This window comes from Rhinoderma darwinii, chromosome 4, assembly GCF_050947455.1.
Source record: "Rhinoderma darwinii isolate aRhiDar2 chromosome 4, aRhiDar2.hap1, whole genome shotgun sequence".
NCBI classification, from domain to species: domain Eukaryota; kingdom Metazoa; phylum Chordata; class Amphibia; order Anura; family Rhinodermatidae; genus Rhinoderma; species Rhinoderma darwinii.
Genome location: NC_134690.1, coordinates 335,883,845 through 335,911,668, shown reverse-complemented (window position 1 = coordinate 335,911,668; position 27,824 = coordinate 335,883,845). Strand labels below are relative to the sequence as shown.

Below are 27,824 nucleotides of genomic sequence, written 5' to 3'. Positions count from 1 at the left end.
CTTGGTCTTGCTAGTTTGCTTTTTTTTTCGCTACGTCAATATTTTTAACATGTGCTTGTCTCATTGTCTGAGCTCTGCTTGCTTTATACTTCCGTATTTTCTGAGACTCCTAGTGATGCAGCATGTTCATTCACTACACATGACAAGGTGTGACTAACTTTTGTCTTAAAAGGGCAACACCGTCTCCTGTATGTCTTCTGCTCTGATTAAAGTTTTACATTGAAAATGAGACTAAATTAGTTTTACCATTTAAGACCCAATAGTGTTAGAAAATAATAAGAAAAATAAAGCTTTTTCGATTGTCCCATAATTTTATAAATATATAACACATGGAGCAGTCCTGCCACCATTCTGCTGTATGTTACAGAACATAACCGGATCCATGACAAATCGGACTCCTTTACCTGTAATGGGTCTGTCTGTTTATCTTTCGTTAAGGCCAGGATTACACACACCATTTTTTTTTTTTGGTTTGTTTTTTTAGCTGAAACCAGGAGTGGATTTAATAGGAAGGAAATGTATAAAGAAAAGTCTGATGCATCTCCTTTCTTTTGTATCTACTCCTGTGTTTGGCTAAAAAAAAAACTGAGCCGGAAACTGCATCCAACACCTGTGTGATCCTGGTCTAAAGGGGTTCTTCTGGGCTATAACATTAGTAGACATCAGTGTTGGATTTGTATAGGTCATATTTAGGGACTTGGTACTCGCAGAAGTGATTCGACCCCTACATAGTGCTGACCGGCAGAGCTACTGAAGGTTGCCCCCTTCTTCCCCCGATCAAACGTTAATGTCTTAATATAGGCCATCAATGTCCTTTAAAATGAAACTCCTGACGGCAGTGTGAACAGGGCCATGCCAATTTAAGCGCAACATTTGCTGATTTTGATTTTTTTTTTGTCACAATTACAGTTAAATATTTGACGAATTTCAAAAAACAAAAATACATCAAACTGTGGCTAAAAGCAGCTCGCATAAACGTTTCCTAAATAGAGCATCGAGTGTTCTCGGTAGCCTGGATTCGGTCTATAGAACACTATTGAGTTCCTCCTTTTTAATGGGAGAGATTCCTAAAAGTATGTATTGGAAACAGTTACCTTTTAGTAATGGTTGCCCAATCATGACCCTACACTGTATAAAAAAAAAACACCATATTATGTCAAAGGTTTTTTACGTTAAATGTTGATTCAGTTTATTTTCTATTTACATCTAGATTATTGATGAAATCCTGAAACTTAATGAAGACCCAAAAGTTCATGGGCTGGTCCTACATTTGGTTGAACCCAGCATCAAAGTGCTTAATGCAGTGCAGCCGGACAAAGATGTGGATGGGTAACGCACGCCATGTATTCTGTCTGTATGATTAAGCGTCTAGCTGTGATTAAATTCCTAGACCAATGCAGTTGGGGGATATTGGTTGTCTTCTATGCCCTAACACCTTGTGTTTTAAGGAAGGCGATGGCATATTGGAAGTACGTGCTTATGAAATTGGAACTTGTAACCATTCATTGTGTAATGCAGAATATAATGTAATTTTTAATATGAATGAAGAGTGTTTTCTTTTTTTTTTGTCTAGTGTCACTGATCTCAATTTGGGGAAGCTGGTTCGTAGCAATGCTGAAGATGGCTTCGTTTCTCCCACTGCCACAGGCATTCTTGAGCTGATAGAACAAAAAGGTAAGGTCTATTGGATAGTCATATAGATTGAATTACATAGAGGATAATTCATGTTATCTGATGCAAAGTGGTACAGCCACCCGATGCCGCTACAAACCGCAAATTACCTTTTAATTTTTCTAGGGTTAATGTAATAGAGAGCTGTATCAAGACTTGTGTAAACTAAATGGTTTATCCAGCAGGTTTAAAATTTTGCAAGAGGGTAGGGTATAAAAGAAAATACTATTTAATAAGTTCACATGCCCCAGCGTCGACATTTCTCTGGTCCCAGTGATGCTGCCATAATGGCGCGTGGCTGCTGAGGCCAGCAATTGGCTGTAGCTACACATAACCGATGAACGGCACGTGACTGCAGCCGACTCTTCTGGGACCAGAGCGACTGCAAACTGGGTGTCAGTGCTGAAGTGGGGGGGGGGGGGGTTTGTATGAAACGGTGTGTACCTGTTAATTTTTATTTATTTTTTTACCCTCCCCTGCCTTCATGCAAAATGTTAAAACTCCCGGACAACCCCTTTAAGGTAAATGATATAAAAATGTTATCTGCCATTTTAGAAAGCTGTGTAATCTTAAAATTAAAAGCTATGCAATGAGGCAAAAAGGAATGGTATGTATCAAAGTGCTGACCAGTTCAGACTAAAGCGACACAACGTATCGACAAGGGGAATGTTAATGCCCCATTGTCCGTATATTGAAATATTTGTGGAAGGAACAACAGAAATTGCTATTTTATAGAGCATATAAATGTGGCGTCATACCTGAGAGGATAAATCATTGTGTAATAAAGTTGTACAACTTTCCTGTATACCTTGTGTTTGTTTCTTCCCATTTTCATGTTCTCCGCTTGCTGTTAATGAATTAATACATTGTGTATTTACACATTGTGGTCATATCCCTTATATTAAATTTTTATTTTTATTCTGCACCATTTTAGTAAAATTGTGTCAAACCTCTCAATATTCCAAAAATGTCCGCGAAAAAACTCCCTATGACTGCAATGTGTGAATGCACCCTGAGGCTAATAACTCGTCTTGACCTTGTCCTGCTTTCACACAGCTGCAGCTTGTTACAAGGTATCACTTTACACATTCCTCAGCAAGCGAAATACAACATCACAAGTCTCTCTGTCCTGTTCTTGATACCAGGCTGATGGCTCTGTTACATTGTAACAAACTAAAGCTGTGTGAAAGTAGGATATGTTAGAAGGTTTCATAACAATTGTGTTATACAATGATTAAGAGTTATTTACACGAGACTGTTTTGTGTATGACGTTAATGTGATGTCCCTTATTTTTTTTTATTCAGCATCCTTATTCTATGTGCTTGTTCTGTTTGTATAGATTTGATATGCCCGGCTGTAATTGCTGTTTTATTTGTGTAGCTCAAAACTCGTTGGAGGGGAAAAATGTGTTAATTGTTGGAGCAGATGGTTCCCTGGAGGCTCCACTGCAATGTCTGCTCCAGAAAAAAGGTGCAGTGTCCTTGGTCAGCTCCTGGCAGTCACAACAGCTGCAGAATAAGGTACAGCATGGAGAACAGCGGCACACTGCTCTGTTTATTTACCATTCGTCAAGTGTCTGCTTTTATACATATAACTCATTGAAACCTTTTGGTCTTGTTTAGGGTTATTTTAAATGTTATGTAGAATACATAAACTTACATCAGCCTCTTTATCTTACTCTTTACATCTATTGATGTGGTCTTTTTAGTTTATATTGCCTGTTGCTCTGCTGCTTTTTGGGAAATCTGTAGAATATATTAAAGATTATTGACATATTTCCTAAGTGCAGTGTCGGACTGGCTCACCGGAGGACCAGAGGATCCTCCGGTGGGCTCAGGCAGCGAGCTGCTTTTATCCGGCAGTGGAGCAGAGACATTGTCTCCCTGCCCCCATTTCTTACTCCGGTAGGCAGGTTCGACGTTGGGGCCCCCTGCCGACTATAGCAGCCATAGCGGCTGCTATCGGGCCCGCAGCTTGAGGATACTCGCGCCACCTGGCACATGTTATGTGTCGGGCAGCATGGGCCCCCCCTCATGCCCGGTGACGTTGCTAGCGCCGGAGGGGGCCCTGGTGCTAGCCACTGCCACATTCACCTGTATTTGCATCCTCAGGATGCAGATACAATTGAATAGTATAGACTGCAGGCCATGTTCGGCCTGCAGCCTATAAGCCGCTGGGACGAAGTCCCTGCACAGGCTGGCGCGGTGATATCATTGCATCATGCTGGCCTACGCCATCTGAGATGGGGGAGCGCTATATCAGTCGTGGGAACGGGGCTAGGTAAGTACAATTTTGTTTGTTTTCAGGGGTGAGGGGCTGTGCATCACTATCTACAAGAGGGGGCTGCTATTATTATTTATTATTATTATTGTGGGGCACCGAGGGGTCATTGTTTCCATCTGGGGCACTATAAACGGTGAGGTTTTTGTAGAGGGTGATCAGGTGCTCCAAAAGCGAGGAGTCAAAGATGTTTGTGTTTCAAATTCTGTAGAGGCGGTTTGTAGTTGCCCTGACACCTTCTTCCAATCTGGGCTGGATGAAGAAAAGAGAAAGCAAGCAAATCCAATCTGAGCCGGATGAAGAAAAGCGAAAGCAGGCAACTCCAATCTGAGAAGACATCACTAGATTTCACTGTATTGTATTAAAGGAGTATTCCCATCTCAGATATTTATGGCATATCCACAGGAAATGCCAAAAATGTCTGATAGATGTGTGTCCCAGCTCTGGGACCTGCACCTATATCTAGTACTGACTGCTGAATCCAGGCGGAGACCAGTGGAGAGAGAATACATTCATACAAGCTTAGTGCCCTGTTAATGAATGGAATGGGTTTGCTCATCTCTAATTGAGCCTAAAGCTACATTCAGACGAGCGCAGCTAACCTTGAACGTGAAAAACGGCAGTTTTTCAGATCCGAGGTGCACCCGTGCGGGACGCGTTGTCATGGATACCCCATAGCCTATAACCTAGGGAGGGATGTGTGACACGCAGTAAAATAGGACATGTCCTATATTTTCCACATGGTAACACAAACCCCAACATATAAACATACAAATAAATGACAACCACAACTTTATAATTGGAAATATAGGCCGCGATGTTTATTAAGGGTTACCCAAGAATAAATAATTCACCAACATAACCATAGAATTATTGAAAATTCATTAATCAATCATCATCAAATTATTGCACCAAGTCCCCCCAGCATTAGCTGGGAGACTAAACCCCACAAGCCATGAATCATCGATACATGCCCCCCCCCCCCAAACATCGCAGCCATTTTTCAATAACATTTTGCAGCCCTAAATTAAAAATATCAATCCCCACTTCAGAAAGATGAATATCATCTGACCTATAAAGTTCTGAGGTAAAACCCTCCAGATCAATATGTCTGTATGAAAACCCCCCTAAATAGGGTAAATACTTCTCCATTGCTCGATTGACTCTCTTTCTTATTTTCTCTAAATATGAACATACCTTACCTGTCCATAATAATTGAGGAACAATTTCCGAAAAAATTAAAACAGAACTGGGAAACATGCATTTTATTACAGCTAAATCCCTTCTCATTTCCCAAATTAGCTATAATGTCCTAACTTTTCCAATGTCATTACCACCGATATGAATTATTAAAACGTCCGGACATGGCCAAGACTAATTCTGTTTCTTCAATTCAGCCATAACTCTCTTCCACTGTAATCCTCTTATACCCCACCAAAAAATATTAAAACATTCGGATCAAAAGATAAATTCTCTGAATAACTCCGCTTGCTTGCTCTCTTCTGAGCTCAATAGATAAGAGTGGCCAACTATCCAGACCACTAATTTTTTTTACCTAAAGGAAATAATTCATAATCAACAAGTCAGGTCTAATATATAGTCTAAATCTGTTTGATTCCCATCTACCTATACGCTTAATTATTGATTCATCCAAACCTAATCTGGCTGCTTCCGTAGCAGCCCCAATTCTAAAAGAATGGGATGAAAATTTAAAATCACCCAAGTCTAACGAAAGTAAACATTTCTTAAAAATTGAAGTAAATTGAAACCTAGTTAATGGAGACATATCCTGGTGTAACAAAAAGGGACCTGTAACTGCAGGTCTAATTTTAAACCATTCCTGAATATTTAGTACCGGACAAATTTCAGAGCCTTCGAACTTATTTAGACTAATCCAGAAACCACGACCAGACTGATCCGTTTTTTATTTTCTCAAGAAAATAGATACAAACGAACTTCTCAACTGAACGTCTTTACAATCTAAACCAGAACTAACTTTTTTATTAATTGATACTAATTCACCTATTCTTAATGCTGCAAAGAAGGCGACTACAAACGCTGTGCGAAATAAACAAACTTCAAATCTGCTCCAAAGCAGACCACAATTTACTCAAAAGATCAACAGAAATAGGTCTCCTACCATCTGAGCAAGAAAAATTCCTCCGATAACCCTTCAGTAATTGCCTGACTGGAAAATAATTGATTGGTTGTGAACCCAATAATTTCCTAAAAAATGAGATTCCTGCCAGGATTTTTGAAATGTAAGACGCAGAAAATTCATTCTGAATTAAATCGCAGATAAATAATAAAAATAAACTAACCTCATCATGTAAATAATCGACCTCTAAATTTGCACAAAAGGAAAGCCAATCATTCCATTCATCTGAATACTCAGCCCATGTTCTAGGTGCTAATGAATTTCTAATATTAGAAGAAATCAATCCCAGATCAAGTCCCACAAATGAATTGGGCATGGGATCCCTTCTTCCTCTGCCTCCGGAGCCAGCTCTCGAAACTTCTGCCACTGACAACGAGACAGAGAATCTGCTAAATTATTACTTCTTCCTTCAATATAACTTTCTTTCAACCATATATTAAAAGATAGACAACACAGTACCAAATGTCTTAACAGCTTAGTGGTAAGATCACATTTTGATGACAAAGTATTTATAGCAAATACAACTCCTTTGTTGTCTGTAAACAAACAAATTCTTCTATTTTTAAATTCAAAACCCCAAATTACAATAGCAACTAGCACAGGAAAAAGTTCGAGTAACACTATATTCATGTTAACTTTATTCAATATCCAAGAATCTGGCCAAGTCTCTGCCGACCATCTACCACACCAGTATGCTCCATAGCCACTACTACCTGCTGCATCCGTGAATTAACAAAGCGAATCTGAATCTTCAAAATCTTGCTGCCAGCAACTCTGACCATTGAATTTGCTCAAAAATTCAAGCCAAATTCCCAGATCGTCTTTCAAGTATCTCGATAATCTGATATGAGCCCTAGGCGACTTCAAACCCCGCGTAGCAAAAAAGTCTTTTAGAAAAAACGCGTCCCATTGGAATAACTCTGGTAGCAAAATTTAATAAACCAAGTAAAGATTGTAGTTCCTGTAGCGTAGTTTTTCTTTTTTGCTAACAGCTCAACCAACAAAACTCTGATTTTTAACAACTTATCTACTGGTAATCTAAATTCCATATTAACCGAATCTATAACAATACCTAAAAACTCTAAACAATAACAGGGCAAAACCGTTTTTTCTTTAGCAAGTGGAACTCCAAAATAACTAGCAACTTCAATAAATTTATCTAATAATTCTAAACATGAAAACGAATCAGCGTAACCAACAAACAAGAAATCATCCAAATAATGTAATATACCTCCATTAGGCATCTGTTCCTGAACTACCCAATGCAAGAAAGTAGAAAAAGCTTCAAAATAATGACTGGATACTGAGAATCCCATCGGGAGGCATTTGTCAAAATAAAATGCATCATCAAACTGAAAACCTAAAGAGTTAAAGCCACTAGGCTTAACTGGTAATAATCTAAAAGCTGATTTTATGTCCGCCTTGGCTAATAGAGCTTTGTGGCCAAACTGTCTTAATAAAGCCACTGCCGGATCAAATGAAGCGTACGTAACTGACGCTCTTCCTTTATCTATCTCGTCATTTAAAGACATCTTCTCCGGGTAAGAAAGGTGATTAATTAGTCTAAAAGACCCAGCCTCCTTTTTAGGAACCACACCTAAAGGTGATAACCTGAAATTACTAAATGGAGGAGTACTAAATGGGCCAGCGATCCTGCCTGACTCTAATTCTTTACACAACTTTTCCCTAACAATAGCTTTATGCATATCTACTGATTTCAAATTTTCAACCCAGCAGCAGCCATGACCAATAAACATTGGAATTTCAAAACCTTCATTGAAACCCTTAAAAATGAGCTCCGCTTTCTCCCTGTCTGGGTAACGCTCGAGCCATGGGCGCATTCTTATTAGCGTCACTGGCGCCCACGCTTTTTGATAACAACTCCTTGGTACTTGGCTGTTGTTGACTTGATTGACCTGCTTTTTTGAAACCTCTACACATGGGGTGAGCGCCCCCACAAAAGGAACACTCGTGTTTATACCTACAATTACTAAACCATTTGCAAGTTTTCATTAAAAGCAAAACATACACCTTTCCTAAGGTTACCTTGAGCAGCATTTTGCGGTTTAACCGGCGCAGCTCTTTGTGTTAACATTAGATTGAGCCAAAGACCCACATCTTTAACCCCCCAATTAATAGACGGGTAAACTGCCAACTTCTGTCTAAAAATATCGTCATAGTTATACCATGCCATACCGCCAAAATTGCGATAACCCTCAAGAATAATGTCAATATGTTGAAATAAACTACAACACTTATCTGGATATTTCTCACCTAAAACTGCAGAATAAATACAAAACGCATGCAACCAATTATTAAAAGATCTTGGCATACTACGTTTCCTATCATCCTCGTACTTTTCATCTTTCTTATCACTACGAACAATATGTTCCTTAGCTGAGGGCAATAGTGTTAAGACTTCAATAAATTCATTACGCCAAATGCGCTCCTTTAATATTCTTCAACAAATGAAAACCTAAAGGTGACACTTCACACGAAATTGCCTCCTTAACACAAGTCTCTACAACTCCTGCACCTCTGTCTAACAAAGGAACAACATTAACAGACTCGGAAACCTGTGGCAAAATGACAGAAGTATTAGAGTTACTCTCTGTCACTTTATCATTTGAGCTGTTCTGTTCACTCCATACTCCAGCTGCTGTACTAGGAGCTGCAGCTTTAGTAATAAAATCTGATAAAAACCTTCATAAAATTAAAAAGATAGACATTTTGGTTAGCATTCATCTCACCACTCGCTGGGTCCATTGCAGGCTGATTCTCTCCCGACCTTGAACCGGCAGGTGGAGCTAAGCCCTGCTGGTCCTGACTAAATCCCTCTCTAGGCTGTGCAGCTCGTCCTGAGGAAGCTGTACTGCGCTGCTGCTGTGAGGGGCTTTCCCGCCCTTCTGACTTCGTAGTACCCTGGAAACTCTGCCTCGTCACTGTCCCACGCCGTTCTGACGACACCGACCGCTGACGCTGTCTCCCCTCTGCTGACAGGCAAAAGTCCGCCCTTTGGCCGACTGAACGACCACTGCTTCTGCTCCTGCTGCCATGAGGAGGCGGTGAGTAAATCACCCGGCTCCTCCTTGTCCTCTTGGTCGGCCTCCTGTCAGTCTCTGTAAGGCCCGGCTCCTCCTCTGTAAGTACCGCCTCACTCCGCTCCGTCACATCCTGTGGTAATTTTCCTCCTTGTTCCAGCGGCACCTCTGCTACATTAAGGCATCTTCTTAGCCATTCCTCACCTCCCGCTGACTCCGCTCTCTGTAGTAGCTGTTGCATAAGGTCCTCCATGGCTTGTCTTGAATCTTCTTCAAACGGCCCGGAACACTGCTGGACACCAGAATTTAAACAGGAAATCTTCCCGCCGTTGCTGCTCATTATCCAATCAGTAAAAAGCGCGGGCTTCACGAGCGCAAGGTGGAAAATTCCAGAACCTGCTTGTACATTCCTGTACAGCTGACCTGAACCTGACCAATGCAGGTAAATACCAACTGTAATAATAAAAGAGGGGTGGGGAGGAAGAAACCAAACCAGAAACCACCAACCTTTAAATCATAAAAATTATGTGGGGCTGTGATACCATGTATCCCCCAAGCGATTGCTATGGGGGGCCCTGACAGACCCTTCACATGGTCTGTTGAAACAACGGTCGTTTGAATGGCCCCATTGAAGTACACGAGTCTGTGTGATGGCTGTTTTAACGGACTATGTATACGCTCGTCAAAATAAGCCCTTACCCTGGCAGAAAGGGCCCTCCTACCCCTTGGGGTCCCTGTGCATCTGCACAGCCTGTATGTCTGCCCCTGGTTTGTACGGCCAGCTTTAGTGATGACTGAGGATGAGAAGCAGTCAAGGAGCAGGGGCTCTGTATGTATGATTTTCCTGCCAACCCCATATGCAATCCTCTGATTATGTTTAAGAACTTTTAGAAGAACAGTGGTGCTTGAAAGCCTGTGAACCCAGCAAATTCTAAAGGAAAATGTCAGGACATCTGTTTTGTGAGCTGAATCTCAAGACAATGTGGGTGATGCAGCAAGACCACAAACCTAAGCAAGTCGTTCTACCAAAGAATGGCTAAAGAAGAATAAAGTTAACGTTTTGGAATGCCAAGTCCTGACCTTCATCCAATAGAAATGTTGTGGAAGGACCTGAAGCGAGCAGTTCATGGGAGGAAACCCACCAACATAAAAAGAGTTGAAGCTGTTTTGTACGGCGGAATGGGCTAACATTCCTCCAAGCCCATGTGCAGGACTAATCAACAATTACCAGAAAACTTTTACATGCAGGTATTACTGCACCAGATAATTAAAGCAACGGTTCACATGGTTTTGCCACTCACAGATATGTGATATTGGATCATTGTCCTCAATAAATACATGGCGAAGTGTAATATTTTTTACTCTTGTTTGATTTGGTTCTCTATCTGCTTTTTAAGACTTGTGTGAAAATCTTATGTAGTTTTTAGGTCAAATTTATTCAGAAATATAGAAACATCTGAAGGGTTCACAAACGGTCAAGCACCGCTGTATAAGATTGTAAAGTGCTGTCACGTTTAACGCCAGCACCATTAGCGCCGGGTGCCAGCTTTGTGTTACAGCTGGCACCCTGATGTAACAGCCAGGATCGGCACTAGCCTCCGATCCAGCCGATTAACTTCTCAGATGCTGCGATCAATAGAGATCGCAGCATGTGAGGAGTTTTTAGCCACCGGCACCCCACTAACGTGATTCCTGGGTTGCCGGTGACTGCAATGGCAACTGGAGGCCTAATACTGGCCTCCTGGTCTGCCAGCAACGGAAGCCTCCTATGCCCCGCTCAGCTTCCGGTACCATCGGCAAGATGGCGCCGGTTCAGCTTCCGGCTCCGAAGCTGAGCTGGCATCATCAGCAGTGGGTGTCCGCTGTATCGGCAGGAACCAGAGCTAGCTCCGATTCCTGCTATTAACCCCTTCGATGCAGCGATCCAATGCGATCACTGCATCTTAGCGTTTTGTAGCAAATCGGCAGCCTGCCATGCTATGGCAAGGCTGGCGACTGCTACTATGGCAACAGGAGGCCTAACAATGGCCTCCTGTCTGCCACTACAGAAGCCGATTATGCCCCGTCCGGAGGCAGAGCCTGATCGGCTTGCTGTCAGTTTGACAGTTCTAAAACATGAAATGTGTTCCTCAGCATGTGTCCGTCTTTCACGTAAATTATGCGTGTCCTGCCTAAGCAGGCCTATATCTATTCTGACCTCTTCCAGCTTACCGGTCAAAGAAATTTTGCAGGACGATATGGCCAGTAGAAGTTTCTCAGAAACCTTGCAGGGTGTATGCAGTCTCTCCCGCAGCAGAAGTGCCAGCAGCTGCAGGTTTAGGCGCGCCATCAGACCCACGAGAACGCTGTGACCTAGGGGAGTGGCCGCCATCTTGTCAATCGCCTCTGGCATATTCTTGGAGCTTTTCAGCCGCCGATTGACCGCGGGTAGGTCTCAGTCTACCCTCTGTGCACCACCACGATCCTCTGTACCGTTAGTTTGGTACAGGTAAGATGTCTGCAGGATGATCAAAACATGGGTTCAGTGCGGAGCTATCGACTCATGCGACTGCTCCCGCTGTGCGCCTGGCCATGCCCCTCTTACATTTAATTTTTTTTTGGGGGTTTTAAATTTTGCTGAGCTGCAATAGATTAAGTATAGCAAGTGGATGTGCGGTCCAGGCTGATTTTGTCGTCGTCCCTCCCCCCCCCCCCCCCCCGCTGTGGTTACCACTGATATGACCCTTTTGTGCTGTAGTAGCAGCAGATCTTATGATGCAATTAAATGACGGGGTTTGTGTGTTCGGTGTAGATGGTGTATACCCCCAGAATCTCACTCCAACACTGTTTCTTTGAAAAGACCATATAAAAAACAAATAGCAGCTGATGCAAAATCCACTTTACAGTTCTAGATTAGACTCTTAACGTCTGCGTTGTTCAATTTCGTCGTTCTGTTCCATCAGAGGAGCAGAATAAAGGAATAACGGAACCAACGGTTCCATTGCACAACAAACTCCGCCAGTTGCGGACGGAACTCATTGACTTTAATGGGTTTCGTCATGGTGTCCGTGATTTTACTGGACACCGTAGCGCATCTTGCTGCGCTATTGTCTCCGGTAAACCCTGCTGGGTCGGTGACGGAGGCCCCTAACAGAGCCTCCGGCGCAGATCTGAACAGAGCCTAAGATACATCATGCCAAATAAGAGTGTCTTTATCAGTCACTTTTGGAGTGAATGGGCTCTCTGTATGGACCGCTGTAATAACGAAGATGTTACGATGTCTATATAATTTTTATTTTTTCCTTTTAGCTTTGTGCTGCTGAGATAGTTGTGTTTGGAAGTGCTAAACCTCAGGAGATTCCGGTCAGCTGGATAAAGCCAGGGACCATTGTTACCTTCTCAGGTAGGTGACTACTATGATATTTTTACTGTAATATGTTTATACACTTAGTTCTGGGAGCTAGCCAGAATAGAATGTCCCAGACTCTTACCATTACAATTGTCCGCTTGTAAAAGTGTAGCGCTATATGATCTTCTAATATTATTCGTGTGTGTGATATATTTTAGAAGTTTTAAAAGTGGTGGTCATAGGGGCAGACCTTTGCCATCAACATTACAGCCTGCCTAAAACGACTGATAACTGGGACAATAGATTGCATCCATCTGCTCAGCAGATAGTTAGGTCCAGAATTATTTGAACAGTGGCACAATCTTCATGATTTGGGCTCTGCATGCCACCACATTGGATTTGAAATGAAACAACTGAGATGCAATTGAAGTGTAGACTTTCAGGTTTAATTCAAGGGGTTGAACAACAATATCCTGTGAAACGTTTAGGAATTGCAACCATTTTCCTACACAGCCTCCTCCTTTCAGAAGCTCAAAAGTAATTTGACAAATTATCATTACCATAAATAAAATGTTTTTTTTTTAATACTTTGTAGAGAATCCTTTGCAGGCAATGACTGCCTGAAGTCTGGAACCCATGGACATCACCAAACGCTGGGTTTCCTCCTTTGTGATGCTTTGCCAGGCCTTTACTGCAGCTGTCTTCAGTTGTTGCTTGTTTGTGGGTCTTTCTGCCATAAGTTTTGTCTTAAGCAAGTGAAATGCATGCTCGATCGGGTGATTGACTTGGCCAATGCAGAATATTCCACTTCTTTGCCTTAAAAAAAGCTCCTGGGTTGCTGTCGCAGTATGTTTTGGTTCCTTTTCCATCTGTACTGTGAAGCGACATCCAATCAACCTTGCTGCATTTGGTTGAATCTGAGCAGAAAGTTTATCCCTGAACACTTCTGTCTTCAGTCACATCATCAATAAACACTAGTGACCCAGTGCCTTTGGTAGCCATGCATTCCCATACCGTCACACTGCCTCCACCATGTTTTACAGAGGATGCGGTGTGCTTTGGATCATGTGCCGTTCCAAGCCTTCCCCATACTTTCTTCCTCCCATCATTCTGATACAGGTTTATCTTGGTTTCATCTGTTCAAAGAATGCTGTTCCAAAACTGGGCTGGCTCCTTTAAATGTTGTTTGGCAAAGTCTAATCTGGCCTTTCTATTTTTGAGGCTGATTAATGGTTTGCACCTTGTGGTGAAACCTCTGTATTTGCTCTCATGAAGTCTTCTCTTTATGGTAAAGTTAGATACTGATACACCTACTTCCGGGAGAGTGTTCTTCACTTGGGTAGATGTTGTGAAGGAGTTTTTCTTCACCACGGAAAGGATTCTGCGATAGTTCACAAGATCACCAGTGCGCTTTTCTTTCTTTTTTCTTTTTCTTTTTCTCTCCACCAGGAGGGATTCCCTGCCTCCAAAGGGACAGGAAACCGGAAGCAGTTTAAATTCCCATCTCCAGTTGTTTCCTTTCCCTTGGGACATGGGAAGCAGGATCCGAACGGAGCTCCATGGAATCAGTAGTTTTTCTTCAAGCGCCCCGGTCTTGTCTCTTCCCCTGGACAACGAGCAGTGTTTCGACAGGGAGGATCAGAGCAGGGAACTAGGCTCAGAGCGGCAGATGCTTCCTCTCCAGTTCCTTGGCATAAGTCCTGCAGTGCGGGCAGCCCTGGGCTTCCGGACATATCTCCTACAGGTAACGGGGGTCAGCGCTAACCTGGCAGCACTAGACTCAGGGATTTTCCTTCAGCAAGGAAATCCCTTACTGCACATGGCGTCTCCAGTGTCGAAGTGCTTAGCGTGCATGCGCAAGGCTTAACCAACTTCTTAATGGCTTTAGAAAACAGTACTGCTGGTTTGATCTGGGTAGTAGTTTTGAGTTATTCCAGGGCTGCTACTTGCTGAATTCATTATAAGTTCACCCAAAATATCCCGTGCAGAGTCTGATGACGCATCTAAAGCCCCTAACCCGGTAAGAATGTGGTTATATTTTTATATAACTCTCTCCCTCTGTCAGCCTCAAAACATTTGACTGAAAAGACTTATATATGTTTGTTTTTTCAGGGAGGTAAAGAGAGAATTCAAAAGATCCGACCTATTAAGAAGTGTGGAATTCGCATTCCTACCACACATAAGAAAGCGCTATGCTAAAAATGTTTGGAGAAAGTTGTAAGCGAGTAGTCCCTGTCACTTCTACAATATATCAGAAGTATGATACGAGAGGAGGTGGATGCCGCGCTGTCTTAGAGCCACCCTCCACTTCTAGATATCAGAAATGTCGGACTCTGATATGCATCAGGAAGTGGGTGAACTAGATTCTGACGATTTATCAGATAATAGTGGAAGACCTTTATTTTTGGCAGAGGACGCAGATCAGCTCCCCAATGCAATCGGGGCCACGATGAAGATAGAGGATATCAAGGAGGCCAGGTCTGTACAGGATCAGATGTTTGAGGGACTGGATTCTAGAAGCAGACGAGTTTTCCCAGTCCACAAGAATATCCAGAAGTTGATTAAAAGAGAGTGGGCAGACCCTGAGAAAAGGCTATTTATTTCCAGGAACTTCAAGCGTAAATCCCATTTGCAGATGAAGATTCAGAGAAAACCCCCAAAACTGATGCCTCGGTAGCGAGAATTTCAAAACGCACTTCCCTACCATTTGAGGACATTGGATTATTGAAGGACCCGGTGGATAAGAACGCAGAGTGTATCCTTAAACGAACATGGGAGGCCAGTACAGCAGCTCTTAAACCAAGTATTGCTGCGACATGTACAGCAAAATATTTAAAGATTTGGATGGAGCAGCTAGAACATCATATAAGATCCAAGACTCCCAAGAGATCAGATTTTAGCCTACACGCCAGTACTTCAGAGGGCAGTAGATTTAATTTCTGATGCATCGGACGATTCTGACAGGCTTCATGCTGGAACAGCCGCTCTCTCCAACTCTACCAGAAGAGCTATCTGGCTTCGTGCCTGGGCAGGAGACGCTGCTTCTAAATCCAGATTGTGTTCCATAGCCTGTGAGGGTGATGGGTTATTCGGCTCCGGGCTGGACGATATCCTGGAGAAAAGGCTCGGATAGAAAGTAGGGGTTTCCTTCTGAAACCCGTTTCTTCCAGCAAAGATGGCCCTTTCGGAATCTGAGGAGAAACCCTCAAGAGGTTAAGAAAAGAGGGCAGTGAAAGATGGCAAAATCAGAGGCCAAAAAACAGAGGGTTTATATTTAATGCCACTGCCGGAGAAGGCCACTCCAGAAATACTCAATGACGCCAGAGTTTGTGGGGTGCAGATTAAGATTCTTCTCCCATACATGGTCAAGGATTTCTTCAAGTTCATGGATATTGAAGATTGTATCACAGGGTTATCAACTGGAGTTCAGTTCCCTTCCCCCAGAGAATTTTATATTCACACAGACTTCACAGCACAGCCAGGGTTATTTCCCTTTTATTACTAGTCCCCAAATCATATGGGAGATCCAGAGTGATAATCCTGAAGCGTCTGAATGTACATATCCAGTACAGGAAGTTCAAGATGGAGACTATTACTTCCACCGTCAATCTGCTCAGACCTTTTTGCTTCATGGCCTCCATAGACCTACAGGATGCGTACTTCCATATACCAATACATCCAGATTCTCAAAGATTCCTGAGATTCGCGGTAACTTTGAAGGGGAAGGTTCATAATCTTTAGTTCCCGGCCCTGCCATTTGGCCTCTCGTCTGGCCCTAGAATCTTCACCAAGATTATGGCGGAGGTCACAACCTGTCTTTATCAGAAAGATCTTAATCATCCCATACTTGGACGATCTATTAATATCAGCAGAATCTTATCGAAGATTAAGTTGCCATCTACAGACGACGGAACAGCTTTTGTCATCCCTGGGCTGGATGATCAACCTAGAAAAATCAGACCTGACACCAGAGCAATCAAAGGTACTTCTAGGGATTCTCTTGGATTCTCAGGTCCAGACTTCGTTTCTGCCAAGAGAGAAAAGAGTTGCGCTACTCCGGAAGGTCACTTCCTTCATTGATCAAACATTGGCTTCTAGAAGAGTGATAATGTCAGTGTTGGAATGGAAGATGTTAGCATCCCTAAGTCAGATGGGCCCAGGCACACACACATTCTCCAGCACTTCCTTCTATATTGTTGGGAAATGAAACCTCCTCTTGAGATTTAGAGATTCCGGATTCCTTTCACGGTAAAACAATCTCTGATGTGGTGGACATAAGAAGAAAATTTATTAAGAGGTGTCCTGTGGTCACAGGGGTACCCAGTAGTCATAACTACAGTTGCCAGTCAGTCCGGATGGGGAGCCCATTCAGGTCAGAACATGATCCAGGGAACCTATCTCGGTCAAGAGCTTCATCAGACTTAAGAGAACTAACTGCAGTCTGGGAACGCCCTGAAGCTTTAGGAAGTCTACTAAAGGGCAAAGACCTCTGGATATTCTCATACAATGTCTGTACGGTAGTATACCTGAACAGACAAGGGGGGACGAGAAGCCTGCTCCTTTGTGAGGTATCAGAACAAATCTTCATCTAGGCCGAGCAAAATGTTCAGTCTCTTACCTGCTATACATCTAAGAGGAACAGAAAATCAGGTAGCGGACTACTTGAGCAGACAGACCTTGTTTTCAGGAGAGTGGTGTCTAAATCTGCAGATATTCAAAGATCTTACCAGAAGATGGGGACAGCTGGAGATAGATGTGTTCACAGATGGGAAGATCAAGAAGGTAATGAAGTTCTTTTCCCTGTTCTACAAAGACAATAAGGCAGACGTAGATGTCCTGTCTCAATCTTGGAGGGGCAAACTCCTATATGCCTTTCCTCCATTCCCTCTCATCAACAGGGTACTGAAGAGGGTTTTTGAGGAGAAAGCGAGGGTTATTCTAATAGCCCCATATTGGCCCAAGTGGTCATGGTTTCCACGGTTGCTGAGAATGTCTCAAGAAGCATCTACCTCCCAGACGGGACTTGCTGTTCCAGAGTCCAATCCTTCACCCAGAGGTGAACCAACTTCGTCTTACAGCTTGGATGTTGAACGGAACATGTTGATGTAGAAGGGTCTTTCAAAAAAAGTGGTAGATGTATTATTAGAGAGCAGGATAAAGGTCACCTCCAAGACATACCACAGAGTTTGGAGAACCTTCCTCTCCTTCCTGAAGCGAACCTCTTCAACAGATTCTTTTCTCCAACCCAGGATATCCACTATCCTGGATTTTCTTCAGTCAGGTCTCGACTTAGTCTTAAGAACCAGTACCTTGAAAGTCCATACTGCAGCCCTCCGTGCCTTCCTGGATTAAAGGCTAGTAGACCATCCGTGGGTTAAGAGATTCTTTAGAGCAACATCTCGTATGGCGGCTCCAATTTTATTCCAGAGTCCCTCCTTGGGATCTGAATTTAGTACTGACTGCACTTACCAGACATCCTTTCGAACCAATTCAGGATGCTTCCTGGAAATTCCTAACCTTGAAGATGTTTTTTTGTCTAGCAATAACATCTGCTCGCAGAGTTTTTGACATACAAACCTTCTCATCCTCTCCTCCCTATCTAAACATCCTGGAAGATAGGATCATTCTAAAGCCCTCACCATCTTTTCTTCCAATGGTAGTGTCCAAATTTCATTGTCACAAAGAGATATCCCTTCCTTCTTTCTGCTCTTCCACGAAGAATGAAAGAGGCAAAATTTCATACGTTAGATGTCAGAAGATGTATCCTCACCTATCTAGACAGAACAAAATTTTTCAGATGTCAATAGCAACTGTTAATTCAGTTCCACGGCAATAACAGAGGTCACAAGGCAAGCAAGATTTCCATTTCAAAATGGATCAACGAAGCTATCTCTCATTCCCACACTGTCATTGAGAAGTCTCCTCCTTTGCTGCTTAAATCTCTCGTTCAACCAGAGCTGTTTCTACCTCCTGCGCTGAGAGTGCTTCTGCCTCAATTGAGCAGATCTCTAAGGGTATGTTCACACGAGGGCGTCCGTAACGACTAAAATTACGGGGATGTTTCCGCCTGAAAACATCCCCGTAATTTCAGCCGTAACGGCATGTGCAGGCGCTTGAACGGCGCGTCCATTACGGACGTAATTGGCGCTGCTATTCATTGGAGTCAATGAATAACGGCTCCAATTACGGCCAAAGAAGTGACAGGTCACTTCTTTGACGTGGGTGTCTATTTACGCACCGTCATTTGACAGCGGCGCGTAAATTACGCCTCGTGTGAACAGACAAACGTCTGCCCATTGCTTTCAATGGGCAGATGTTTGTCAACGCTATTGAGGCGCTATTTTCGGACGTAATTCGGGGCAAAAACGCCCGAATTACGTCCGTAATTAGTGCGTGTGAACATACCCAAAGGCTGCGACAGGGTCTAGCCCAAATACCTTTTTTAAACACTATAGATGGATGTAATGTCCAACCAAGACCTTGGCTTTGGCCGTAAAGTTTTACAGGTCATTGTCTCTCTCTCTCCCCCCCCCCCCCCTTCCCCCTTGAAAAAATATATGTTAATCCTCCTGGTGGTGGTGTAGCGGGAAAAATGATTATTAATTACCGATAATTTGATTTTCCTTTTAACCTCCACGACACTGTTTTTCCCACCCATTTTCACAAATTTATTTGAAGATTAAAATTCTTAGCCTGTATGTTATCAAGTCTCCGGTATTAACTGGAGAGCAAAAAATTTAAACTGCTCCCTGTTTCCTGTCCCTTTTGGAGGTGGGGAATCCCTCCTGGTGGTGCGGTCGTGGATGTTAAAGGAAAATCAAATTACCCGTAAGTATTAATCATTTTTTCAAGAATGTACCAAACACTTGATTTGGCCACTCTCCTAACATTTGTGCTATTTCTCTTATGGATTTCTTCTTTTTTTTTTCAACCTAACAATGGTCTGTTTCACTTGCATTGAGAGCTCTTTTGACCTAATGTTGTGGGTTCACAGCAACAGCTTTCAAATGCCACACATGGAATCAACTCCAGACCTTTTACCTGCTTTAATTGATGATGGATTAACAAGAGACTAGCCTATGCATCCCACTAAATAGCTTTTGAGAATTGTCCAATTACCTTTTGGTCCCTTGAAAAAGAGGCATCTACTTATTGATAGAGCTGTATGTCCTAAACCCTTCCTCAAATTAGGATGTGAATCCCCTCAAATTAAAGCGGAGAGTCTGCACTTTAAGCCCATATTGATTTATATAAGGCCCCATGCACACAAACTTGTTTTTGCTTTTGCGGCCGCAATTCCCCCGAAAATTCACGGGAGAATTGCGGCCCCATTCATTCCTATGGGGCCATGCACACGACCGTGGTTTTCATGGTCCGTGCATGGCCCAAGAGCCCGGACGGCAGAAAGAACGGGCAAGTCTTATTACGGCCGTGTTCTGCGGTCCAGGCTCATTGAAAATAATGGCCGCGGCTGACAGCCGACCGGAAAATCACCGGCCGTGCACATGGCTACGGTCGTGTGCATGAAGCCTAACTGTATATTCAATATGTTTTGGTAAACCGCTAAAATGCCAAAACTTGTGTCAATGTCCAAATAATTCTGGATCATAATGTAAATAACCTTTTAAGTGTCAATCTTTTAAGCTAGCTTTCATAATCCGGAGTCATGGCAAACATTCTTTCTGACCGATGCAAAAACAAGTCCATCAGTCAGAATTCTTCATCTGGGCAACCTCAATGTTTAACAACTACTATTACATTTTTTCATTTTATTTTTTATTTTTGGGTAGGGTGGGATTCTACAAGTTAACTGTAATCTTAAGTACGATGGAACAATTTTGTTATGTAGTATTGAACGTTTATCTGACTATTTTTTGTTTTTTTAATTTATTTTTAAACAAAACCCTTACAAAGATATTTTTAAAGCCAGGAACCAAACTTTATAAAACACATTTTAATAGATGGCCCAAAATTGGTTGTTCCAGAGAATGGGTGCAATCTATTTTCTTACCACTAGATGGTGCCAAAATACTATATTGCTTTGCATCCTTCCTGGAAACTTATTACGACCATCTGCTAAAGTATCCCTAATATGTATTTGGGAACTTCATGTAGTTTCTCATTCTCCTCTTAGCATGTGAATGATACATAGCTGTAGATTCAAAGTGTAAGGGCTTATTGAAACGAACGTAGAATACGTCCGTGTGACGGCCTTATGTATTTCAATAGGGCCGTTCACACGGCCTTTGTTTGTTTCAACGGACAGTGTGAGGGGTCTATTGAAAAATATAACATGTCCTATTTTCTTCTGTTTTCACGGAATCCTCCATAGACCCAAGTCTATGGGGATCCGTGAAAACGGGGGAAACTCTGACGTGAAAAACTGCCATTTTCACATTCGAGTTTCCCCACGTTCGTCTGAAGATGTAGGATCTACTATATCAACTAGTGTGGGTATGTCAGAAAATATGGTTCCCAGTTTGTACGTCCTATTAGCATGTTCTTTCGATAAATTGAGTCATTCCACTAGTTGCAAGAAATGTATGTAGTCATCGCAATGAAAGCAAATATGTCTAAGGCCTTCACCCGAGCGGGTCTGATTTGTTTGCAAAAAAAGGGTACTTTTTAATGCATATGACTGTCCATGTTGCGTCAGTGTGGTTTCCGTGTGTCATTTCTTTTATTTTTTTCTCATCTGTGTTTTATCTGCCAGCACTTTTTTTTTTTAGTTTTTTATTTTCCCCCTCTATTTCTTTAACAACTGATGCGTGAAAAATGGACAGCACATAGATGTCGTCTGTGTGCTGTCCCAAGTTTTTCACGCACCTCTATAGACTTCAATGGGTGAGTCTGAACCGCAAAAACAGAATAAGACATTCAGTGGTCACAGGCTTCGTGAAAAATACGGATGTGTAAATAGCCCCATTGAATTCCATTGGCCAGTGTGCCGTCTGTTATTTAAACGGACCGCACACAGACGAGAAGCCCAATCATGTGAATAAGCCCTTATAAAGATACACTATGTTATTACCTCAAATGTTTTGGGGGGAAAAAATGTCTGCGGAATTTCTCACAGAAACAGACCATTGCTACGTTTCATGGGGTTTATAGTTTCTTCCTGAGATTGCATTGGTTTCCTCGTGATAGGTGGATTGGTTACCTTTTGATATTGGCCCTAGTGCAGAGGTCTCAAACTTGGCCGGGTATATGGGCCACACGTAGAAAAAATTTGAAGTTGATGAGCCGCATCACTTTCAAATTTGTTACAATACAAAAATGTTAATAAATTAGTTATTTGAACTGCTATAACAATACTACATTACTATAATAATACCGCTAAGTTCAAACTTACTGGAAATTTGCAAGTTTACGCAACGTGCTTATTTTAACAATCCAGTTTTCTAGTTTGTGTCGCTAAATGCAGTCTGGCGGCTCAGTTGGCAGCCTTTGGCAGACACAATGTCAAGATTGGGTAGCCCCTTAGATATTGCTGCAGTGCCCTCTGTAGAGTCTGCCACAGCGACCTCATGTAGAGAGCGCCGTTGGGACTCCATGTAGAAGTGGAATCGGGAGCCATAGCGTAGGCCCTAGAGGGAACCCCTTATGTCACTGTCCATATATGGACAGTGACGTCAAGGGCTTCCCCGGGCACAGCGCTTAAAGTAGCGCTGTGCCCGGGAGTCCTTGGCGAGTGGAGGAGCTCCATCTGCTCTGAACTAATGCTAAATCAGGGACATGACTGTATCTGTGTCCTCAGGACACGGATAAAGTTGAACCCAATGCTGAAGCAGGGGAATTGTTATTACAGTTGAACCCTGCTTCAGCATTGGGTTCAACTTTATCCGTGTCCTGAGGACACAGATACAGTTGACAGCGGGACATATCCTTGGCCACCCTGAATCCAGCACTGTCCCGCTGAATCTGGGATGGTTGGGAGGTCACTGGGGGGGGGGTGAGGAATATAGTGTTATCTACCAGGGTGTGTGTGGGGGGGATCTTTACAGGAAGTTGCACTATCTACAGGGGGCTGTGTGGCGATTCATTGTGGGAAAGGGACTGCGCTCCTTCATGACATCATGAAGGAGCGCCAGCGCATTCCTCCTTCGGCCTGCTCTCTCCTTCTTGAGGGAGCTACGGTGCCCCGCAGGCCGCAGATGACCACCTCAGGGGCCGAATGCGGGCCTAGTGTTTGAGACCCCCGCCCTAGTGTGTCGGAGATCATGAGGTTAGATTGTGACAGGGACTGATGTCAGTGTGTTCTATGTACAGTGTTCTCTCGTCACAATGTCCTATGGACATTCTGTTCTGAAATATTTGTTAAAGAGAACCCACAGTATTGTCCTTGTCTCCCGAGAGCTGAAGAGGTGAGTGAGAGCGTGCGCGCACACAGCTCCGAGCTGCACATGCGCACATGCTCTCCTCTCTCCAGCTCTTGCTGTTACACAGTCCGTAGCTGATTGGACAGTGTCACAGCGATAGTAACACGCCCCATTGACAGTTCAAGGGGTTATTTAAATATCGGGCGCCAAATATAATGACACCGATATCTAAATAACGGAGGAGGGTAGGGAAAAAAAATTTAAAGTGCCCCAGGGTTTGTGCAGCCCTGTCCATTACATGCTGCACTCAGCTGCACATGTATGGGCAGGTGAAAGGTTCTCTAATGTCCCCATTGTTTTTAAATAGATTTTTTTTTTCTGATGACCAATGCCATCATCTGGCTTTATCTAGCCTCTGTTCCATCAGGTTCTGTCAGAATGTGTCCATCAAATGTTTGTAGCATGGTGCAGACTAAAGCCTTATTTATGTCCTCTGAAATATAATTCTATAGTTGTAAAGTAGGATGTATATAATGACAAGCAGTAGATTTACATTATATGCAGACCGCATAACATTCAGACTTGTTACGCTGGATATAAAATGTTCATGCAGGTTACATATCCTCATTTTCAGGTGTTCTAGGGATCTGTCAGACAAATCTTGGCTTCTCCTTTTATTTGGGTGTGGTGACAGCATCCTGTGGGGAAGGTAGAAGTAACTACTGTATTGGCCTTGGAACATTTTAATGTGTACATTTGTATTGGACATTGTCACCTGATTCTCCTCGGTCTGTTTTTAGGATATGTAGTTCACATAGCAAATCTTTACCTTGGCTCTCGTCCACAATCTGTGCAGGTGACTGCGGCGTGGGCCCCATTCACTTGAACTGGGAACTGCTTCCGTTCCCTGCACAGTGACCAGGAGCACCACTGAGCAGGAAAAAAGTGAAGGGTTTGCAATGCTAAACCAGTTCTGTGGCCCTTCAGTCTTAAAATAGATTTAGAGTCTGTATTTCTGGTTAAAATATTATTTGACTTGGTTTTATAGTTTGCGCACTATAGAAATGAAATAAGTTGTGTGACAATGTACACACTATGGTAAAGTCTAATCTGTGATTTTATAGCCTGAAAATTCTGTATTCAACAAATTATTCATTAAAGTCGTAAGCTATTAAACAGGTCTGCATAGCATTCCATGTTCAAGTAGCCACTTATGTTTATTTCTTTTGACATATTGTTTTTCTATTACTTTGCACAAAGGCCATTTACTTCTATTACAACAGTTTCTGTCTCCAAACCAAATATAATACGATATGTTTGTATTAAACCTATAGGTTTAATACAATCCAGCCTTGTAGCAGGACCCCCTTCCTCTCAGTTTCATGGTTATGACCACTCACTGATATTTCCAGGAAAGCCTAAATGATGGCGTTTCACATTCCAGCATTGCTATGATTAGTGGGGGCACGCTGGGATTACAGTTTTCATCTTGCGGACTACTAACCAGAATAAGTTGTTGGTTCGTAGACCTTGATACGATGGAGGGTGCATCTGGTCGGCTGAAGTGTTCATGAATTAAGTGTACTTATTAACCTCTTAAGATGTCCTAGAAGGTCCAGCTAGGATTGGACTGATAAGGTAGTATTGCTAAATTCTTACAAACTACTTTGCCCCATTAAACCGTAACAAGTAATTATGGGGAACTAGAGCAAAACTGGAAATGGAACCCCATTTAGTTGTCTGTCCCCAACAGCCAGGATTTGCACGAAATGGGTTGTGATTATTGGTGATTCAACAATTGTTCTCCTGGAACACTTATTTATTTTTATTTTTTACTGTGCTTTACAGAATGATATGGCACCAAGGAATGTATAATTTCTTACTGGGGCATTGGCCATTCAGAAGTCTTCCAAAACTGGATGACCGCCTTTTGTTGGATCTGTAGCAGTAGCCATGTTTTATCCATCTGCTTTTCCCCAAAAAAAAAAGATCTAAGAAATGGTCTTTCCCTACGATTAGCATGTCCATAGAGTAACGTTATCCCGAAGGAGGCTAAAAGTGTCTCTTTGGCCCTCGTTGAGCCGGTAATCATCGGTATACTGAAAAAAATAAAGTGTCATAGCGCTATTCCCTAAAACAGGATCCTACAAAGAAAGGAAAAAAACCATTCCTTTCTCAAGGTCCTGTGAGAGGACTGAAACGTAGCTTGATATTGGACATGGAGTAATAAACCACATCTTTATTTGAAATCAACTTTTGGAGTGCTGCGATCATTTTTGCATAGATCTATAGGACCATTTGGATCGAGGACAGGACCGCATAGCACCTGCTATTATAGTGCGAAGTGCTACATTTTTTGTCTACGCGTGTGTGTGTGTGTGTGTGTGTGTGTGTGTGTGTATGTATGTATGTGTATGTGTGTATATATATATATATATATATATTATAATTTTTATTTTTTTATTTTTTTTACAAACAAGGGAGCCTATGGTTGAAAATTATGATGGTCTATGGCCGTCGTTTTACGTTTGTCATGTTTCCATTCAGGAACTCATTATTTTAGCCTTTCCCTTTTCATGTAAGCCACTCTTTTTGTTTGTCTTGAATATTTTTATTTTTTTTCTTTGAATATCTTATGTTTAGTTTCTTTTGATGTATTTTTTTTTCCTCAGGTGGCTCTGAACTGAGCAGCGATGGGCTAGCTGGTCAAGCTGTGGGACCGCTGGCTGCTGCTCTGAGGTTTGAGGTCAGTATATACGATAATGACTTCTTGTTTCTACCTATGACTTCAGATTTCATATAGTTATTCCTCTCTCTTTAGAATCTAGCAGAAAGCAGTAAAAGATGGTTTGATGCTCAGAAGTTAAAAAAATGGAATCTTCATTGTTTAACGCTGCAGCCTCTCTCCCCTGTTCCTAGGTATGTAATTATACAATTCGTTATCATACGTAACACAAATACTAGCCCTTTTCTTAGAAGTCTATGTTGATCTAAGCTCTGTTCTGTAGAATCATGGTGGTCCGGTTGTTGCATTCGCAATATGGAAACTAAAATGCGCTCGTATTGTGAACATGTGAAGCATATATTCCCATCTTCTGACCTGTCAAGTTACATCAGACTGTTCTGAACGAGTGTAGCCACCTCTCAATTAAAATCAATAGAAAGCTACAAGTTCTCATTTCGAAACCCGCTTGATCCAGACAGGTAAACCCAATGATGTCAGAATATGCTGTTGTGGAAATTACCCTTTAAATGTTATCAATGAGTTTGTTTTTTGATTCATTGGAGAGAACCAGTACAGGCATGGCTACCTCTCTTATTGAAATCCGTGGAGTTTTATTCAGTGTCTCATTTGTTCCTGACAGCCCTTGAGACCTATCTCTGCAACCCCTACTGATGTGACTTTAATCATTAAAGGGGTTAACCATTTTCATATATGTTTTTAGGTAATTCTGAGTCAATAGAGTGGGTCCTCTGTCAAGATCCTCATCTTTTTGAGTTGGAGAGCAGTTACATACAGTATAGCATCCCTCAATTCGGAGGACCTGTCCTGCATTACACAGAAAACCAATTGATATGAATGAGCTTTGTGTAATGCTTATTTCCCATATGGTGGCGCTGCAGAGAAATTGAACACTTCTTCAGTTCCCAACAGATTATGGCTGATCACTGGGGGGACCTATCCGAGGGACACTGTTAGAGGGGTCCCTTGACAATAATTATAACAAGTAGGGATTGTCCAAAGCAGGGAACTCCTTTTTAAATAAGTTTTTGGATATGCAATGGAAGGGAGTTATGTAATTACCTCTGCTTTTAAGAAGACCTTTGCCGTGCTAAAAGGCTTTTGGTTTCTTTAAGGCTAGAGCTACACAACAACTTTGGCAGTAACACAGGCCACACGGCCAGAGATTACAGCGTCGCGCTGTCTCCATTGCAAGTAATGAAAGTGATTGTGGTGAAGTTTCTACCTGCAAGTTGCCTTGACACAACAGTTGCAAAAAAATACAAAGCTGCTGGATTTCTTGACAATGTCGTGTCGCGGCAACGCGACCACATTAAATTTCAATACTTGCAATGCAACATCAGCGACACAGCGATCTTTGGCCGAGAAACATATGTTACGGCCAAAGTAGCTGTGCAGCCTAAGACCTAATCGACACTGCCTTGTTCAGTCCGTGATAGACGGACCGTATGTCGGCCGCATTTCCCAGACTGAACACCGTTCAGGGAGCTGGACTCCTAGCGTCATGAAAACATGATGACCGTATTTCTGCAGAGGGGCAGGGACAGCTAGCATCATAGATAACTGATGCTAGGAGCCCGGCTCCCTGAACTGTATTCGGTCCGGGAAATGCGGCCGACGTACGGTCTGTATATCACGGACTGAACACGGCCGTGTGAATAAGGCCTAAGTCTTGCTCATCCAAACCTTGATAGTTTAATCTACGATGATGATTCACTTTCTAAAACGCTTACATTATATCCATTCAAACTGGTCACATAATTTTGTCTTTTCCTAGTTTATTCTGCAATTCGCTTTTTAATAACCTTCAGTTCACTTTTAATTTGGCTGATTGATTTATTACTGTTGACGTTATGTGCTTACGTCTGCCGAGGTTATTTTTATAATACAATGTGAAAGTTCATTTATAACGCACATTCTTTTTCAGTAATTTGAGTCAAGCCAACATGCAGTATACTGTGTAAGCAAGTGGGTTCATAAAGTGTGATCAAAATGTGTGCTAAGAATTATTATTTTTTTTTTTCACAGGATACTTGCTAACTATCTGATCGGTGGGAATCTGACCACTGGGACCCCCACAGATCTCAAGATTGTGTTTACCTGCTTATCCCTGTGTGCCCCATATGAATGGAGCAGTACTGCGCGCGCTCCATTAATTTTCTATGGGACTGCTGGAGATAACCGAGCGATATCTCCAGCAGCCCCATAGAAGTGAATATAGTAGTGGCTGAGTACTGCTCATTTCATATGGGGCACACGGGGACAACCAGTTAAGTGCGTTTT

At 42.5% G+C, this 27,824-nt stretch overlaps 1 protein-coding gene across 1 annotated transcript in view; it reads left to right on the top strand.

Moving 5' to 3' along the window:
• The window catches only part of MTHFD1L (methylenetetrahydrofolate dehydrogenase (NADP+ dependent) 1 like), a 219,307-nt gene that overhangs the window by 14,192 nt on the left and 177,291 nt on the right, over positions 1-27,824 (top strand). Inside the window, exons 5-10 of the mRNA XM_075862846.1 lie at positions 1,211-1,329; positions 1,574-1,674; positions 3,053-3,192; positions 12,440-12,533; positions 25,471-25,544; positions 25,620-25,717. Of these exons, the coding sequence (XP_075718961.1) occupies positions 1,211-1,329; positions 1,574-1,674; positions 3,053-3,192; positions 12,440-12,533; positions 25,471-25,544; positions 25,620-25,717 (626 nt within the window). The remainder of the gene's footprint in view (positions 1-1,210; positions 1,330-1,573; positions 1,675-3,052; positions 3,193-12,439; positions 12,534-25,470; positions 25,545-25,619; positions 25,718-27,824) is intronic.